The 18106-nt window shown below is 39.8% G+C and overlaps 4 protein-coding genes across 4 annotated transcripts; 3 read left to right on the top strand and 1 right to left on the bottom strand.

Annotated features, from left to right (window-relative positions):
- The first annotated feature begins 326 nt into the window (after nucleotides 1-326).
- Nucleotides 327-8691, top strand: LOC101304974. Its single transcript, XM_004300950.1, has 8 exons — nucleotides 327-2501; nucleotides 3199-3331; nucleotides 3439-3527; nucleotides 4115-4338; nucleotides 4707-4793; nucleotides 5167-5266; nucleotides 5402-5603; nucleotides 5706-8691. The coding sequence occupies exons 1-8, from the start codon at nucleotides 327-329 to the stop codon at nucleotides 7277-7279; spliced, it is 4584 nt and encodes a 1527-aa protein (XP_004300998.1). The 3' UTR covers nucleotides 7280-8691.
- A 981-nt stretch (nucleotides 8692-9672) lies between these two features.
- Nucleotides 9673-12872, top strand: LOC101306235 (imidazoleglycerol-phosphate dehydratase 2-like). Its single transcript, XM_004299073.1, has 8 exons — nucleotides 9673-9949; nucleotides 10043-10167; nucleotides 10396-10500; nucleotides 10578-10670; nucleotides 11706-11780; nucleotides 12024-12086; nucleotides 12356-12465; nucleotides 12552-12872. The coding sequence occupies exons 1-8, from the start codon at nucleotides 9718-9720 to the stop codon at nucleotides 12577-12579; spliced, it is 831 nt and encodes a 276-aa protein (XP_004299121.1). The 5' UTR covers nucleotides 9673-9717; the 3' UTR covers nucleotides 12580-12872.
- LOC101306526 lies at nucleotides 12868-14299 on the bottom strand. The gene is made up of 4 exons (XM_004299074.1): nucleotides 14197-14299; nucleotides 13837-13987; nucleotides 13313-13713; nucleotides 12868-13218 (listed from the first exon to the last, which is right to left on the bottom strand). The coding sequence occupies exons 2-4, from the start codon at nucleotides 13922-13924 to the stop codon at nucleotides 13081-13083; spliced, it is 627 nt and encodes a 208-aa protein (XP_004299122.1). The 5' UTR covers nucleotides 13925-13987; nucleotides 14197-14299; the 3' UTR covers nucleotides 12868-13080.
- A 1271-nt stretch (nucleotides 14300-15570) lies between these two features.
- LOC101305944 (40S ribosomal protein S18-like) lies at nucleotides 15571-17402 on the top strand. Its single transcript, XM_004299072.1, has 4 exons — nucleotides 15571-15670; nucleotides 15787-15947; nucleotides 16170-16358; nucleotides 17090-17402. The coding sequence occupies exons 1-4, from the start codon at nucleotides 15668-15670 to the stop codon at nucleotides 17193-17195; spliced, it is 459 nt and encodes a 152-aa protein (XP_004299120.1). The 5' UTR covers nucleotides 15571-15667; the 3' UTR covers nucleotides 17196-17402.
- Nucleotides 17403-18106: the final 704 nt, after the last annotated feature.

Raw genomic sequence — 18106 nt, 5'->3', positions numbered from 1 at the left:
GTTCTCTGTTTCTGGTATTTACAAAGTGCCCAATTTCATAAATACTAACATACACACGCACAAATCCAGACCTAACCCATCTCTCTCTTTCTCTTTTCTCTCTCTCTCTTGGCGATTCGGGGAATTGCGTCGGCGGCGATCGGAATCGCGGAGGCTGTTTCCGGCGAGGTAAGATTTTCGTGAAGCCTTAGCTTTCGCCGTACGGCGTCGTTTTTGATACACGAGCACTTAGGATTTGCGTAGCGTCAGATCTGGTAGGTTTCGGGAGGGTTAGGGTTTATAAGGCGTCCGATTTGGTGAATTTGGGGATGAATTGAAGGGGTTAGATGGACGAAGGAGTGAGATCTGTAGGTCCGTCTGGGGTGTTGGTGAAGAATCGGAATTCCTCGGGGTGTTTGATTGTGAGGAAGAAGCCGGATGCGATCAGTGGCGGCGGCGGCGGTGGTGGAGGTGGTTCGGGTTCGAGGAAGGTTTTCGAATCGAAGAAGGAGAAGAAGAGGTCGAGGCTGGTGATGAGTGATTCGGGGTCGAGTGATGAGCTGTTGATGCCGCCGAGGAGGAAGGTGGGGCCGGAGACGGTTCGGGTTTGTAATGCATTGGAGAAGGGCATTGCGGAAGGGAGTGGGAAGAGGGATAGGGCGGAGAGTGTGCGGCGGAATGAGGAGGGTTTGATGGGGGGAAGGACTAATTTGGAGGTGTTTGAGTTTAATGAGTATGATGGGGTTGAGGGGCAGACGGTGAGGAGGAGCCGGTTCGGGGATGGGGTTATTGGAGTTGAGTTTGGGGAGAGGAGGTATGGGGGATCTGCCATGCAGGTGCCACGGAGTGGGATCAAGAGGGAGTTTGAGACTGGTTCGAGTAGGCATCTTGTTGACAAGAGGAAGAGCTTGTATCATGAGAGGACAGGGAGTTTGGGCCGGGGAGATAGGGGTATATATGGTGATGGAGGTCAGCTGCCGTTAGCGAGAGACAAGTTTGTGGGTGTTTCGGATGAACCTATTAGGGTTCAGGGTAAGAATGGTGTTTTGAAGGTGATGGTGAAGAAGAAGAACAATGTGCCTGGGCCACTAGGGACATATATTTTTCCAAAAGCTGAAGAGCATAGAAAAGCTCCGAGAAGTGAAGATATCCCTAAGAAGAATGCAATCATCCCTCCATTTTTTGCTGAACCAAAGCCTCTTGAGAAACCAGTTTTGGCTGCTAGGACAGAGAAAAGCCATATGAATTTGCGAAAATCATTGCCCATTAAGAGCAGCAAGAGCTCTGACTGGGATTCAGAAGACAGTGATACTTCTTTGAAGCTAGGAGCAAAGAGTGCCGAAGCCTCTAAACCTATGAAGAGGGCAGGTTTCAAAGTTGAAGATGGTCCTTCATCTGAAAAGAGCCCTCCAGCCAAAAATAAAGAAGTCAAACTTAAACGTGGTAGTGGCACAGAGAAGCAGAAACTGCGTGAACGTATAAGGGAGATGCTTCTGAATGCAGGCTGGACCATTGATTATAGGCCTAGAAGGAACAGAGACTACCTGGATGCTGTGTACATTAACCCATCAGGTACAGCTTACTGGTCCATCATTAAGGCTTATGACGCTCTTCAAAAGCAAACAAATGAAGAAAATGAGGCTAGACGTATTGGGGATGGTTCTTCACTTGCACCTATAACGGATGACGTACTCAGTCAGTTAACCAGGAAAACTCGAAAGAAGATGGAGAAAGAAATGAAAAGGAAGCAGCAAAGAGCTGACAGTGACAGTGATAATGCAAAAGGAGCCCGTATGAAAAAATCTAGAACGTCCAAGCATGATCCAGAGAGCATGGACAGTGTTAGTTATGAGGAAAAACTAAGCTCCTACCTGAAGCAAGGTGGTAAGTCATTCAAGGGTAGAATGTATGAAAATGGTTTCGATTCAAATGCTCAGAGTTCCTCTCAACATTTACCTGGCACTGTTGAAAAACCATCATCTGGATCTAGTTCTCATATGCCTCACGGAAGGAAAAGTAGAAAGCTTGGTAGATGTACTTTGTTGGTTCGTGGTTCTAACAAGGCGCTTAACTCGGAAAATGATGGCTTTGTTCCATATACTGGAAAACGAACATTGCTTTCCTGGCTGATTGATACAGGAACTGTGCAATTGAGCCAAAAGGTGCAGTATATGAATCGGAGAAGAACTAAAGTAATGCTGGAGGGTTGGATTACAAGAGATGGCATTCACTGTGGTTGCTGTAGTAAGATCCTCACAGTCTCGAAATTTGAGATTCATGCAGGGAGCAAATTGCGCCAGCCATTTCAAAATATATGCTTGGACTCTGGGGTTTCCCTTCTGCAATGTCAAATAGATGCATGGAATAGACAAGAGGATATTGACCGCATTGGTTTCCACTCTGTACAAGTAGACGGTGATGATCCCGATGATGATACCTGTGGCCTCTGTGGAGATGGTGGGGATTTGATCTGTTGTGATGGCTGTCCTTCAACATTTCATCAGAGCTGCTTGAACATACAGGTATGTTACTTTTATTTTCTCATGGCACAGCATATAGTTCTGTGAATGGTTTTGTCAGTTGTTCCTCTTTGGAGATATTTTGTTGTTGTTCCTCCACCTAGGCTATTATTAAGTCCAGAGATGCAATAGTGGTAATTTTGAACTGGAATGGGGTTTGTGTCTTTGCGTCTGGGAAATCCGTTGAGTGTATGCAAGTCTTGGCACTTTGGGCTTTGGGGAACTTGCTGTAAATTTGATGTATTAATTGTGAGTCTCAATGGTGAGTTGGTGACTGTGGTGTGTGATGCAAACCAATCATGTCTTTATAAGTTTGTTCTATCATGAGAAAGAGGGTGATGGGAGAGAGAAGTTGAATGATCTGAGATAGCTCCTAATGGTTTGTTTTATGAAGAGTTTTTAAACCTTAAATACTTTAAAGTGAGATATGCAGCTCTGCTTAGATTACTTTACAGATCTGATTGAGCTTTATGTGCAGTATAGAATCTTTTACATTCATTATTATAGTTTATATACATTTTGGAAAAAAAAAAATTCTTGCTAAAAGTTCAGTTCACGCACATATGTGGACCTAAAAAAGTTGGTACATATCAAGTATTATTGTTTGTTGAGTTATCTTGCTTATTTTCTGGCGCTATCTGTAGCTGAGTTCTGATTTTTACTCATATGGTTAGGTGCTTATATATATTTTTCATTGCAGATGCTTCCTCCAGGTGATTGGCACTGCCCAAATTGTGTTTGCAAAGTTTGTGGAATAGCTAGTGAGAATGTTGCTGAAGAGGATGAGACAACTGTTTCTGCACTACTGGCTTGTAGTCTCTGTGGAAAGAAATGTACTCATCTGCTTCCGTGCTTAAGAAGTTTTTGGAACCTGCATATATGCTTTCTTACCATTTCAACTCAGATGCACAGCTTGAAAGATAATTTTCTGCTTTTGTAGGTCACGTATCATGCAGTCAGGAGATGGATGCTGGTCCTGCTGATTCCAATAGTTTAGGCTCTTCCTTTTGTGGGCAGAAGTGTAGAGAGGTATCATTTTTGAGTTTTCAGCATTTTGTTACCTTGATTTGGGTGTGTGTATTACGGTTTAACCATACATAACGAGTTTTCGTTGGATTTGATATTATTATCTATTATACTTAGTCTTTCATTCTTCATCGGCTATGCTTATAAGACAAAAAAATGAACAAATCTGCGTTTTCAACTGTTACTTTGAAAAAGTTCAAATTGATTGTTAACTAAAAATCTCAAGATTCCGAACGACCGTATTTCTGCCGTGTAATATGGACAAACCCATAATCCTTCCCATGGGAAAGAGGGGGGGGGGGGGGGGATCAGTTAGTTTAAATATGGTGACAATATGAAGGCAATATAGAAAATAAAATTACAAACAATTAGTAAACAAAGTTTATGATATTTCATGTTCCTATGGCCTGCATGTTCGGATAATGTAAATCAAAGTCGTTAGTTATATATTTGTTTCTGGTATGGAAGATCTCATGTTCTTTTATAGCTGTGGTAATGGTATTTCTCGTCCCCTGTGACTTTCTTTAATTTGTAACATCAGCTCTTCAGAGCAGAGTACTGAATTAAATTTATTTTTCTCCTTTGTATAGCTCTTTGAGAGTTTGCAGAGATGTCTTGGGGTCAAACATGAACTAGAAGCAGGATATACATGGTCTCTTGTTAAGAGAACAGATGTAGATAGAGGATTTCCTTTGAGGGTTGAATGCAATTCAAAGCTTGCTGTTGCGTTGACTGTTATGGACGAATGCTTTTTGCCTATTGTTGACAGAAGGAGTGGGATCAATTTAATTCATAATGTTCTATATAATTGTGGGTAAGTGCTGATCTCCAGTATCATTGTTGATTTTGTTGACGACTTAGAAAGTGTGCCTCTATAGTTCGTAATATTATTGATATGACCTTATTATCTCATCTGCACTTTGGCACGCCACCTTAAGAGGTTTAAATATATAATTCTAGATAAGTATCTTTCTGGTTCTTTTGGCTATGAGAGACAAGATCAGTGTATGCTTCTGGCATGTTATGTTTGCTATAATAATCAGCTGGCTTTCCTAGAAGTACCATATCACATGATTTTTAATTTTCTTTTTGACTGTTGAATTATTTATTTTTTATTTTTGAAAGTTGCTATTAGGCTATGTTGTTTCAACTAATGAGTTATTTCATTTCCCTTTTACTTAGATCAAACTTCAATCGGCTGAACTACAGTGGCTTCTACGCTGCAATTTTGGAGAAAGGTGATGAAATAGTTTCTGCAGCTTCTCTCAGGTATATATGCTCATTTAGATGGCTATGCTTTCATGTTTGAATGTAATGGTTGGAATGAGTCATATTTGATGGGTATCATTTCATTAGTTGTTGAAGCTCCATTAAAACAAAAAATTCCACAACTTCATATATCACTTTTAAAGCAGCATATATTCTTTTTTAACTTTGGTAAAATGCTATATGATAAGTTTGTTGTTGATTATTGCCCTAAAAGTACTGTGGATGTATATGAGTTCGCATGTCAAACTGACAATAAGTGAGACCATTACATTCTTTACCAAACTATGTTTTTGCATGAGGCAATTGTTCCTTCTGAATTGTTTCAAGATCACCAAACAAATTCTCACAATTATGTATTCTACTTTCTGTTTAGGTTTCATGGTACAAAGTTAGCAGAGATGCCATTCATTGGTACTCGCCACATATACAGGCGACAAGGGATGTGTCGGAGGCTTTTCAACGCCATTGAATCGGTAAAGCTATGAGAATTTTCCATTGCTGATTATTTTATATGCATGAAAAAATGTTTAAATGATAAAATTGTTTTCCCTTGAGTGGGCTTTTGCTATACTTGTATGCCAATGATTGTTCTCCTTTCTATTTTGAAGGCTCTCTGCTCCCTGAAGGTTGAGAAGTTGGTTATCCCTGCAATTGCGGAACTCTTGCATACATGGACAGGTGTTTTTGGCTTTGTTCCTCTTGAGGAATCATTCAAGCAAGAAGTGAGGTCAATCAATATGTTAGTCTTCCCTGGTATAGACATGCTACAGAAGCTGCTGGTGGACAAAGAAAATGAGACGAGCATGACAGGTAGCACAGGTTCTATTCAAAGGTGTATTATTGCTTGAATTTGTCATGAAAATTGCCTGTCTGACTTTACTTTTTGTACCTTCAATTTTTATCTTGCAATAGGTTTAAAGAAAATGGAAGGCATAGGCAAGGAATGTATAAAGCCTGGAGGCAGTGGTAAATCTGATACTGGTTCTCCAGCTAGCCTTGATCCTCACAGGAGTGATGGAGTCGGTTTGCTTCATATCGGTGAAACTGTAGATGAAGCTACTGATGTGGATTCTGGTTCTCAGTGTCTAGGTGTCTCCTTAAATGATACTCCTGTGATGAGTGGCTCTTTAGATGCTTCTGATGAACTCAAAAATTTAGAGTCAACTGGAAGGAGTATGTCTTCTGAGTCTCCTACCGGGGACCAATTAGCTGGATCTACTTCTGACAGGAAATGTGCTCCTAATACAAGCAATGAAGTTCTTGAGATAGGAACTAAACCACTGCTGGAGTCTCCGGTTGAAGATAATATGCAGTGTGATTCCAAGTGTCCTGTTGCTTCAAATGATACTTCCGTGTTGAATGGTGGTTCGTTAGATGCTTCTCATGAACATAACAATCAGATTTTGATCAAGGGGACTCTGTCCGCTGACTCTGATTCAGGTGCTAAGTTAGCTCAATATGGTTGTGAAGCAAATTCCCCTGACAGAAGCTCTGAAGCTGTAGAGACAGCACCAGTGGAAGATAATGTCTTGTTTACCTTGCAGTGTCCTGGTGCCTCATTAAATAATACTTCTCAGGTTCCAGCCAAGGGGACTCCATCTTCTGACTCCGATTTAGTTGCCAAGTTAGATGCTGAAGCAAAATGCCAGCCACCCTCTAATACAGTCGATGAAGCTCTAGAGATTGGAAATGAAACAATACTAGATTCTCCTGTTGAAGATAATATACAGTCCACCTCTCAGTGCCCTGGTGCTTCATTAAATAATACTTCCATGTTGACTAGTAGCTCATCAGATGCCGCTTTTCTTGAACTTAAGGTTTCGGATTCAACCAAGGGGAATCCATCTTTTGACTGTAGTTCAGGTGCCGAGATAACTGAACACACTTCTGAAGTGAAACACACTTCTTCCCCTGGTACAAGACATGAAGCTCTAGAGACAGAAAATCAACCTGTGGCAGATTCTCCCATAGTAGATAATATCCAGTCTACATCTGAGAGTCCTGATGCTTCGCTAAACAATATTTCCATGTTGAGTGGTGGTTCACTGAATGCTTTCCATGAGCTCAACGTTCAGCCTTCAACCGAGGGGACTCCATCTGACTCTGATCAAGGTTCCAAGTTAGTTGAGTGCACCTTGGATGCGAAATGTCAGTCTTCACCGGATACTAACGATGATAAAATGGTGGGAATAAAAACATTTCTGGATAATTCTTCGAAGTGCTTGAAAGAGAGTGCTTCAGATAATTCCCATGAAGAGAATGTTGACAGGGCCTCTGTTGAGCCCATTCCTTCAGGAGAAACGTTTGCGGGGAACAGGGAGGAAGTTAATGGAAATCCAAATTCCAGTTTCTGCGAGACTGAGAAACAATCGTTCATTGCTCCAGAAATTGCTTCTGATACAATGCACTGTGAAAAGAGCATCCCTAAAGCATCTAGTGATGGCTCTGTCACTGATTCTGGGAGGGATGAATCTGGTTCTGTTTGATATTGCTGCTTATTTTTTATGCCAGTCCGAAAATGTTCTCTTCCAATGCGGGGACGCCTTGTTGTGTTCACAATTTTGCAGGCCACTGGAGGCCTGGAGCAAAGGGTGTATGCTCTGATTCGGATTGGGTGAATAAGTGGTGTTACAACTACAGAAATCCTAGCCTTTCACCTTATTCTCAGTATGATTTTAAGGTACTATATCCGACTTAACTGGACCTTGAGATTTATTTTTATCCTGGAAGTTGCAAGCTGTGCCTTTGTTGCATCTAGGATTCTGTCATGTACAATTAAGTGAAGTTGCTCCTGTGAAATGCCACCTTGAAAGTCCTAGGTACTGATGCTACCTCATTCTGTTCTCCGTATAGAGAGCTTAAGGTGACGATTGGAATTTCTCCATTGTTAGCTCGTCATTTGGTGGTTTTTAGGTTATTAGAACCTTTGCTTCGACTGTCTGAGCAGCATTAAAGATGAATCTCGACCACAATTTTGATTGTTCAACTGGTTAGGAAGCAGTGAATTCCCTAGTCTAGTTCTGCAGCTCAGATCAGTTTGGAGCTTGATCATCTGTGGTAATGGTATGTACATGATAAGTCGATCTGGATCGGCAATGGGAAGAGCGTTCTGCCACTTGAAATAGTTCTTCCATGCATTTGTGTGAGTTTCTCATTAGATTTCCAAAGCGCTCATTAGTTTTGTAGATTTATTGGACTAAGAATCAAATTACGTATAAGATTGGAGGAGCATTTCTGTGTATATGACTGTTCTCATTACTTTCGAGCTCATTAAGTTTTGTTTATTATTCGATATAGTTGAACTAGTCACCCAGATATCTCAAACTATTGCCCTGTTTAGGCATTGTTGTGTAATATTAGATGAAGCCCCCTCCATAACGCTGATGCCTTCCTAATTTTAGCCAGCAAGCATTTAGTTGTCGTTTAATGCCTTATAGTCATGGCATCCACTTCCACTAGACGTGTTTGCATCAAACACAAGGGTCCCTATGGGATCCAGTCATATAAAAAGCTTGTTCAGGTTTTGCATTTCCATCGATCGTGGAAATGAAGAGAGAGGCCATGGATACTTACACAGGCATAGTCCCTTACCTCTACGGCGTGCTTCTCCGACTGCAGCGTCGGCAGGGATTTCAGAGAGTTGAGGTGGAAGAACCGTATGGTTTGGTTAATCGGAGGTTCAGAGTTGCAGCCATTGCCGTCATGATATCCAGGAGGTGGAAGAACATGGTGTCCGGGGCGTCAAGAGTCTTGGGATAAGGTCTGATGTCCTTGATGATCTATATTATTTTCTTGTTGGGATAATGAAACTTCGTTTGTAATAGCCACAGTAAATTTCTGCAAATGCAAAGACAAGAGTGTCAATCTTTTTGTTTTAAAATTGGGATATTTTCGTCAAGATTTAGCTAAAAATTTGAACAGATTTTTCATTGTGTCCCTATAACTAAACATTTAGCAACATCTCCGACTAGGTTTGAGTTGGAGGAGCACACGTTAAGTCGGAGAAGTTAAAGAAGATCATGTCTAACGGGAAGATAAAAAATATCAACCATTGAACACATCGTCCGATCATAGTTGGTGACTTGGTGGTAGGGAAACTTATCATCAGCACATCTGCCTCTTATTTGATCAACTTTCACAACATCGAATTACTCTTAATTCACGAATTTACTGGAAATCTCACAACAGTTGTCATGTCTCTAACTTAATAGAGTTCATAGTATTTCATGAAAAATAAACTCTCGTTAAAGATATTGTAGACAACTCCCGTGAAGGTTTTAGAAGAGGATGCCCTATGTAGTTTTTTCTGCCAATTAGGAGAAATACTTGTGGCTGCACTATGGCACTGTGTATTGGTTTGAAAATTCCGTAGAACATAATGTTACCCATATTATGGTTGAATCTGACTCTTTTATAGTGGTTAATGGGAGTGGGATGCTACCACATCCCCTCTTTAAGGCCTTTTTGTAGTCTGCAAAACTCTTTGGTTACGTTTTACTAAGAATTTTATCATTCCAATACAAAAAGAAATCACTAGAATGATCAATACTAACAAAAATATCGGTCACAAAATTAGCTTCACGAAAATACATATTTGAAGCAGATAAAAATCAAATGTAGTTTCCAACATCTTAAACAAATTGGATCAATCTCTAAGGCGGATCAATTTGTCCATTCATTGCTTCAATTACTAACTTGGAGCCTCATTCTCATTCCAGTTCAATCCCAACTTAGCCGAGTTGCTCTTTCATATTATATCTATCATTGTAAGAGAGAGGTTCTAAACTTGTACTTGGCCAACTTGGGTAAATTTTTTCGTAACAAAAAAAAAAGTTAAAAAAGGTTTAGCCTCTAAATCAAAGAATGTTTTAGTGACCTAAGTAAGAAGGGGGCATTCAAAACAAAACAACAGAAGGCACTAAAAATGGAGGTATCAGCCCCACCCGGTGTTCTACGCTCACCGTCTTCACTCTCATCTCCGCCGCTAAAATCCGGACTCCTCACCTTCTCCACTTCCCGGCGGGCACATCTCCCACGCAAGCAGCAGCACCACTTGAATCTCAGACACATGGACTCTTCTCACTCTCACAGAATCATCACTCCCTGTGCGGCCAACAATGGCTACTCCACTCTCACCGATTCCCCTACTGCCTCTGGTAAAAAACCCTAACCCTAATCTCATTTCTAGACCTGGGTTTCAAATTTGGAATCTTTATGAATCTTAATAGGTGGGTCTTATTTTTGTTTAGGGGCGAGAATTGGGGAGGTTAAGAGAGAGACCAAGGAGACCAATGTATCGGTCAAGATAAACCTTGACGGCACTGGAATTGCTGATTCCAATACTGGGATTCCTTTCCTTGATCATATGTTGGATGTAAGTAGTAATTTTTTTTAAGCTTTGTTAATTTTTTTACAGTTTGATATTTGATGTTATTAATATTTTTGATATAAAAATGGGATCTTTAGTATTGGGCTGAGAATTGAATTAGGTAAAAAATGTATTATGAATTTGGTTTAGAGAAGCACTAGCGCTAGGTATGATGAGTTGTCATTGAAGGAGCATTCTTAGCTGTTTTGTGTGTGTGTTTGTTTGTTTGTGTAGCAACTGGCGTCGCATGGGTTGTTGGACGTGCATGTGAGGGCTACCGGTGACATCCACATTGATGATCATCACACGAATGAAGATGTCGCTCTTGCTATTGGAACGGTACTGTGGATAGCAGTCTTGTTTTTTTGAGTCTGGTTGTGTGTTTCTGAGTAAGCTAGTTTTGCTGTGGCTTTCAGGCTTTGCTTCAAGCGCTTGGTGATAGAAAAGGAATCAACAGGTTTGGTGACTTCTCTGCTCCTCTTGATGAAGCTTGGATTCATGTCTCACTGGTATGTTCTGTTGTCGGATTATATAAATGCATACTTTGTCATGGTTACTTGACCAAAAGACAAAAGAAACTAGGTGACAGTTTGAAAACTTCTATCCGTGTAGGATTCTTATGATTCATTTTGACTCATAAAATTATGTCGCACAATTAAGCTGCTAGCATTATTTAGTCTGAAAGGTTCACTTGACGTAATGTATGCCTTACTTTTTCATAGTTCATAAGCTATGTGATTTCGGAATTTTGATCAATCCCTCATGAGGAATTATATAAAAACTATTGATAAGTTGAGTAGACATTGCTTGATCATCAAAAAATCACATGAGATCCTGAAACAGTTAGAAAAAGCTTTTTTCTTGTTGGTAGTAAAATATCCTTGTTCTGGCAATAACAAGGGAACCCCTAGACTTGAAGACCAAGCTATTTCACTTTATTGCTAAACTTAATCAGTGGTTGTGACCTCATATTAAACTTACTTTAAACAGCTAGAACAGTCATTCACTTAACTACTCACTCTAATACCACCAACCAATGATATTTATTAGCATTGAAAATTAACGTAAAGAGAGTGAAACGGTTAGTATCAGACCTGCCAGTGGTGTCTATTGGAAAAGTGTGGCTTAGATAGGAGCCATTTGGAATCCCACATCGGAAACATGAAAGAGTCATCCTTGGGTTATAAGGAAAGGTATCACACACACTAATGTCGAGGCCTTTTGTGTAAAACCCCATATACCCGTTTCTCCATCGAGTGGCTAAAGTGGGGGGAGTATCGGCATTATTGGACCCATGTGTGTGGGACCCATGGGGCCAGTCGGCTGCTTCCGCATAACAGGTGCCGCAAGCAAGACAATTCTTCCCATCCTCAATGTAAATCTTCTTCTGCGCTCCATTCTCATTAATCACCTACAGAAATGCCTTCTTCAATGCAGTCTGGTCAACCTGAAGATACTTATTGGATTTCTTAGTTATCAATCTAGTAAGAGGTTTTTCTATAATTATTTTCTATAATTATAGCGGCTTATCTTTTTTTTTGCAGGATTTATCTGGCCGACCACATTTGGGATATGATCTACAGATACCCACCCAGAGAGTTGGTACCTATGACACTCAGGTACTATACTGTAAACCTAGATTTCAAGTTCCTGCCTCATATCATATGCTGTCTATACATAGTTCTAAATTTCCTGGAGCTATTTTTTTTTTAAAGACAAAACAACTTAACAGGAGATATTGTTGCAGCAGCTTAAAGCTGACCAAGCATGTATATTCTGAACAATCGTATATTTTTTTTCTCTATGCTTTGGAGGATTTTTGTTGATTACTACTAATGAATTGTTTGAATATCCTTTTGTAGTTGGTGGAACATTTTTTCCAGTCTTTGGTGAATACTTCTGGTATGACGCTTCATATTCGGCAGGTACTGTACAGAGCTTTTGAAATTCTAAAGCATTCAGAAATAAGAATGGTCAAATGAAGTTAATTTGATGAATGGATTGCCATCTCTGTTTCTACATGGGTCACTTGTGTCAACTTCAAATTTTTTTTTTCCTGCAATATGAAAATTGACATGTTATCAACCTTATAGCACTTTTTGTCATTCAACTCATCAACTAGCAGGCTTTCAATCGCTTCTCCATTTTTGAGTTTTTGACAGAAGAGTTGTTTCTAAATTTTGGTTGGCCCCAGCTTTCTGGAAGGAATTCTCACCATATTATTGAGGCAACCTTCAAAGCATTTGCAAGGGCTCTTCGACAAGCACTAGAATGTGATCCACGTCGCCTTGGGAGCATTCCAAGGTTTGATAAAAACCTATTATTTTCATGCTCTTTTTACACTACAGCGTTTGGAACTCGATTTAAACATGTGGAGCCTATTTATGCAGCTCGAAAGGTGTCCTGTCACGTTCTTGAAGCACATGATAATGAGATGCAGATGGATTATTTCTGATAAGTTTCTAAATAATCTTTGGTCATAGCTCCGCCATGTTAGGACAAGTCAAGTTTGGACCAGATCTGCGGGCTTGTAGTGGTTCCAGAGATGCCAAATTGAAAACACATGTGAGCATTGCTAACATGGCTGATAGGACTAAACCCTAATACAGTGTATTGTATATGTAACATTAAAATTCAGCAATAAGTTATTCGCGGTTTGATGGTGCAAATGGTTTTTCACTTCCTCTTGAATGAAAAGTTTTCTTTGGCTACTACTAAATTTTTCTGGTATACATGTCATATATGACTGCTCATAAGGAGTACTCAGATTATCTACAAGTCGGAGCAAAAGTGGTAATACCCTTAACAAATATCACTGAATGAATGGGGAATGGTAGTGGGTTCGAGTCTGTTCTTGGACTAGAAGAATGCATGCAAGCATCAAAAACTTGAGGTTAGTTTCTCATTACAAGTGATGTCTCACAGAAACTCTTCAGCTGTATCCAAATCATTCAATATTTCAGACTTGACTTCTGCAGGCAATGGGGCAGAAGGTCCTGCCTTTGAGTAAAAGCCGGCCAGTGATCTTATTGCTTTCTCTAACTCAACATAAGATTCCTGTAAATGAACACAGGAGATGAGATTTGTTAGTAATCAGTGAACTAATTCAACAACTCCATCCCCTTGATTACACAAGGATATTGCTACACACCTCTTGAGACACCGTTGGCTGTCCCCTCCAATTGCTCAAGTACTCTCGAATAGATTCCTTTGCTGCATCTGCAGTCCGTCTAAACTTAGCATTATCCTTGGGATCTTCCTGCAGTGATTCCCGCAGCGTCTTCACAACTTCTTTTGCAGACTTCAGATATGCCTTCGGCAACACTCTTCCAGACTTTGTTTTTGTTTTGGCTTCGAGCAGCGACTGGATAGCACCAAAAATTCCATACTTCTCCTCTTCACCATTCGACTTGTCGTCTGCCAAAACAGGCAATGTCGCTAGCCCATAGTTTGTGGCTAGAACCGCAAGGACAGAAGCACCCCCATATACTACAAGTCGGCGAGTTGATGAAGCTCCTTGAGAAGGTAGGGCACACATGGAGTGCATTTTATCTGTCACAGCAGAGAAGCATATCAAGTTACACAAGTTTCCATTCTGATCTAGGATAAATGACAATGCACATTAAATTTCTACAGAAATGAAAATCTATTGCAAAAATTAGGACTGGTACTTACACTCTTTATTGGGTCTCAATCTATTCTTCCCTGACCTGGAAATGACAAGAGGGAAGAGCTTCGGTGCAAGATGAACAGACACAGCCATTCTTGTACAACTGATCTAAAGCCACTTGAGTAGCTTCTCACCCATTTTCGCACTAGATTTCACCTTCATCACACAAACACAAGCTTACTGATAAGTTCAGAATCTGACACAATACACAACTACCAAAATTCAAACCGATTGAACAAGCATTGGTGGCATATTTTCGAGTAGCATAGCTATATGTGGGTGGTTGCTATTGAGAACTGGAGAGGTGTAGAAGCATAAGAACTAAGAAGACATTACTTGTTGTTTCAAAAAAAAGAAGACATTACTTGTTGTTTGAACCCAGATTCGGATGGCTCGGTTGGTCGCTTAATGAGAAATGCTTCTCGTATAAACTGTGCCTGAGCTTCCTGCTTCTCAATTGTGTCTTCTATCATCTTACAGCCGTGGCTCGATGATTTTATCCAAAACTGAATTTTTATTTTTTTATGGATACAAAGGATATAATCGTCATTTAATTTTATATTTTTTTACGGTACATAATTTTAATTTAATTTAATTTAATTTTAACAGTTTTGACCCGAATACAAGGTAAATTCCTCCCAAAGACCGAGCGGTTTGGACAAAATAGTCTTCAACTTAGACAAGTAACCAAAGTAGGTGCATAATCTTCAGAAATTGGTATCGTTGATGACTTCATTTTATCTTACGAAAAAAATAAATATCTTAAGTGGTCGACGTTTGATTTGTACTTAGAATGATGTATTTTCTGATTGACTAGTTTCACCAGCTTAGATGAATAGATGCTAATGTGTAGACATTTGTGTTTGATGTGATTATTAGAGAAGAAGAATGTGCAAAATGCTAGACGCAAATGATACAGATAATAGAGACACATGTACGTTGTAAGTTCGGTTATTACTTAAGCTAACATATTTTCTAGTTATCAGTATCACCATAAGCGTTGAGTAGAATAGAATCTCCCACCAGTCACCCACTCACCCAATGTATTTTCAAAAGCTATCCAAAATGAGTAACTTGAATTTAAACTAATAGATGACTAGCGAAAGCTTTAAGTCATTTATCACCACTCTCCGTTCAAATGAGGACTAGTTCATCACAAATGAAGAAGTAAACAACTTCAGGGAGGAAATATGAGCCATAGCACGAACCATATTCTCTGGTAATCTTTCACTTAAACATCAACTAGTTTATGAGAGAGAAAATCCATGAATGTGGATAAGAGCGAGAGCTTAAAGATAGGTTAAAGTAGCGATCATAGGTTTAAGGTTTAAGGTGTGATTAAAAAATTACGTTAAATTTCAGAACAATTTTGTTTGAAAAATGTAAACGTGAAGTCATGAAGTGTGCGAGTTATTTATTTCTTTATTTTTATCAGTTAAATTACAATTGCGTGAGTTGAACTCACAACTTCTCACTTATTAATATGAGATTATGCCATTAGACCAAATGATACTGGGTGCGAGTTCTTTTTTAAATTAAAAAAAGGTAAAATTATAAAATTTTAATATTTTATTTATGGAAGACTTGAGGGTTCAAAGGTCCAAAAACAAGTTCAATAGATCTGACGGCTCCAATTCATCTAAACGGAAAACGTGGACGTAAGGTCGCGCCGCAGCGTATAACAGCCTCGCTAGGGTTTTGGGCTTTTATCATCTCGAATCCTTTAAAATGCCATCGTCTTCTTCACTCGCCCCTTCTCTCACCAAACGGCGCACACACCCACACGCAGAGACTCCCAGAGCGCAGAAGCCAAACCCTAAAGCCGCCGCCGCAACCATGGTCCGCCCAAATCCTACCTCCGATCTCATCCGCTTCTCTCTTGGAATCCAATTCCTTACGAAATCTCATTTTCGATTTTTGATTTTTTGTTGTTGTTGTTTCTGGTGTTTTTGTAGTCTCTCGTAGCGAACGAGGAGTTCCAGCATATTCTGCGTGTGATGAACACCAACGTCGATGGGAAGCAGAAGATCATGTTTGCTCTCACCTCTATCAAAGGTATCGGTCGCCGTCTCGCTAACATCGTCTGCAAGAAGGCCGACGTCGACATGAACAAGAGGTTCGTCCTTCTTTACCTTCTCACCTGATTTGATTTTCAATAGCTTCTTAGATCTGTTTAGTTTGATCTACTATGTACAGCTTGATTCTTAATATTAGATAAAATAGAAAGTAAAGTTTGTAATACGATTCGCCGTAACTAGGTATTGTATCAGCTCAGCTATGATTTATTGTTGAAAATTGTGGTTTGATTGGGTTGTTTGTAACTTTTGGTTACTTGTAGGGCTGGAGAGCTGTCTGCTCAGGAGATTGAGAACCTGATGCACATTGTGGCAAATCCCCGCCAGTTCAAGATTCCTGACTGGTTTCTCAACAGAAAGAAAGACTACAAAGATGGTAAATATTCCCAGGTTGTTGCCAATGCCTTGGACATGAAGCTCAGGGATGATCTCGAGAGGCTCAAGAAGATCAGGTCTGAATCTTTACTTGTTTATCTTTGCTGCTTCACTTATTGCTTTGAGATTGATATTATTGTTGGTTCTGTTAATCGCTTTACTGAATGATACTGGAAAGTTTCTGGTATATGAGAAAATTTCTGGCAATTGGTGTTTTCTTTGCTGCATCCTGTTAATCATCTGTGTTCTGAAAATTACTGCTCCTGGAGAAGTTTTTGCATTCTGTTATAGGTTTACATTAATGTAAGATGTGAAATAAGGGTTTTAGGAGACTGTCTTAGATTTTATACAAACTGTTTGGTCTATTATCCTCTGTTTAGCATTCGTGAAGTAACCATATAGTGTCCTTTTCTTTCTGTGTTAACCCGAGTGTTAAAATTTCATAATAAAAGAGATGTGAGGGTTAAGCAGGGTTACACTTTTCAATAGTACATTACAGCTTTTGAGAAAGTCTCCCACAGCTTTTGACTTGCAAAATTTATCCATATTACAGTCTGTTCCTATGCTATTGCAAATAATGGTCAGTAGTTTATGTAGTACTCCGACTTGACGTTTCTAAATGCCTCCAATAATGTAAAATCTACTAATAATACATGCGGTAAATGTTGAACATTCAAGTCAAGTTTTGATGGTTCCCATCTTGTTTTACTCTTTTGTGGGCTTAATATGCAAATGTGTGAGCGAACTATTGTCTTGAAGGTCCAGTGTATATGAATATCATGACTCATGCTACTTTCTCTTTATGCAGGAATCACCGTGGTCTGCGTCACTACTGGGGCCTTCGTGTGCGTGGACAGCACACCAAGACCACTGGTCGCAGGGGTAAGACTGTTGGTGTGTCCAAGAAGCGTTGAAGAACATGTTCTGGCTGTCTGGGAGGATGCCATGTTGTTGCTCTTTTTGTGTTATTTAAAATACCTTCTAGTTTAGCATCTTCAGTCAAGTTAAGTTTTGGTGGATTAATTCAGAATATCTAGTTATCGTCTATCTATTCCATTTGACTGTTTGATACTTTGTGTTTGAGGATAGTACGGTATGCAATGGAAGTGGATAATTTTTATTTCATCGGCCTTTTGTTCAGTCATGTTTGATTGATCAAGCGGTCTTTTAATCTGATGCCTGGCATTGAGTTTGAGATATGGACATTGGAAATCAAAAATGGATCTACTGATTACACAAGCTAAATGCGTTTCTGCCTGTGTAGTCTAAATGCAGCAGGGATTTGATTTGAAAGTTCTCTAGATTGTGCACTGCGTTGCATGTTTTGGGATTGCATGTTCATTCTATCCTCGAAAGTGAGTATGTAATAGACTTCTGTCCAGTCGGTCAGGTTTGAAGCAATTTTCCTGTCAAGTTTGAAAGAGTGCATTTGAACCATACCGGCAAATGATGTATGCTCAATCAGAGAAGTAAACGACCCAAAGTCTTGTAACCCGTGTGCATGGGTGCTCGGCAGGAAAATCGTAACATCAACCGTGCCGTGGTGTGGGATTCAAGACTCCCATTATCGAGTTTACTTCTAATCGGAGAATAATGAACAGTTCAACTGATCAAAATCTAGTAACAGTTAAGCACAGTTGGGTATGAGATCAATCTTTCAACCGGGTGGAACTTCATCATTCGAATCGTTAGCTTCTTTGTATGAGATGGAGAAGTTCCGACCCTTGTCATCTACGGCAACCTAAACTGCAGGCAGGGAAAGACACCCCTCTCTTATCGGAAGAGAAATAAATGTTTAATTATAAAACAAAGCCAACGAAGCCCA

The sequence above is a fragment of the Fragaria vesca genome, linkage group LG5 (assembly GCF_000184155.1).
Source record: "Fragaria vesca subsp. vesca linkage group LG5, FraVesHawaii_1.0, whole genome shotgun sequence".
Taxonomy (NCBI): domain Eukaryota; kingdom Viridiplantae; phylum Streptophyta; class Magnoliopsida; order Rosales; family Rosaceae; genus Fragaria; species Fragaria vesca.
The sequence above is the reverse complement of the archived record's forward strand: the minus strand, read 5'-3'. Positions and strand labels throughout refer to the sequence as shown.

Excerpts from the sequence above, each read along its gene's own strand:
- LOC101306235 (XM_004299073.1), top strand. The coding sequence starts at position 9,718 with ATGGAGGTATCAGCCCCACCCGGTGTTCTACGCTCACCGTCTTCACTC. Across the intron at positions 11,781-12,023 it reads TTGGTACCTATGACACTCAG|TTGGTGGAACATTTTTTCCA; the intron begins GTACTATACTGT and ends ATCCTTTTGTAG. Across the intron at positions 12,466-12,551 it reads CGCCTTGGGAGCATTCCAAG|CTCGAAAGGTGTCCTGTCAC; the intron begins GTTTGATAAAAA and ends CTATTTATGCAG.
- LOC101304974 (XM_004300950.1), top strand. The coding sequence starts at position 327 with ATGGACGAAGGAGTGAGATCTGTAGGTCCGTCTGGGGTGTTGGTGAAG. Across the intron at positions 2,502-3,198 it reads AGAGCTGCTTGAACATACAG|ATGCTTCCTCCAGGTGATTG; the intron begins GTATGTTACTTT and ends TTTTCATTGCAG. Across the intron at positions 5,604-5,705 it reads AAATGAGACGAGCATGACAG|GTTTAAAGAAAATGGAAGGC; the intron begins GTAGCACAGGTT and ends ATCTTGCAATAG.
- LOC101305944 (XM_004299072.1), top strand. Across the intron at positions 15,948-16,169 it reads GACGTCGACATGAACAAGAG|GGCTGGAGAGCTGTCTGCTC; the intron begins GTTCGTCCTTCT and ends GGTTACTTGTAG. Across the intron at positions 16,359-17,089 it reads GAGAGGCTCAAGAAGATCAG|GAATCACCGTGGTCTGCGTC; the intron begins GTCTGAATCTTT and ends CTCTTTATGCAG.
- LOC101306526 (XM_004299074.1), bottom strand. The coding sequence starts at position 13,924 with ATGGCTGTGTCTGTTCATCTTGCACCGAAGCTCTTCCCTCTTGTCATT. Across the intron at positions 13,714-13,836 it reads ATTGAGACCCAATAAAGAGT|ATAAAATGCACTCCATGTGT; the intron begins GTAAGTACCAGT and ends CTGCTGTGACAG. Across the intron at positions 13,219-13,312 it reads AGCCAACGGTGTCTCAAGAG|GAATCTTATGTTGAGTTAGA; the intron begins GTGTGTAGCAAT and ends GTTCATTTACAG.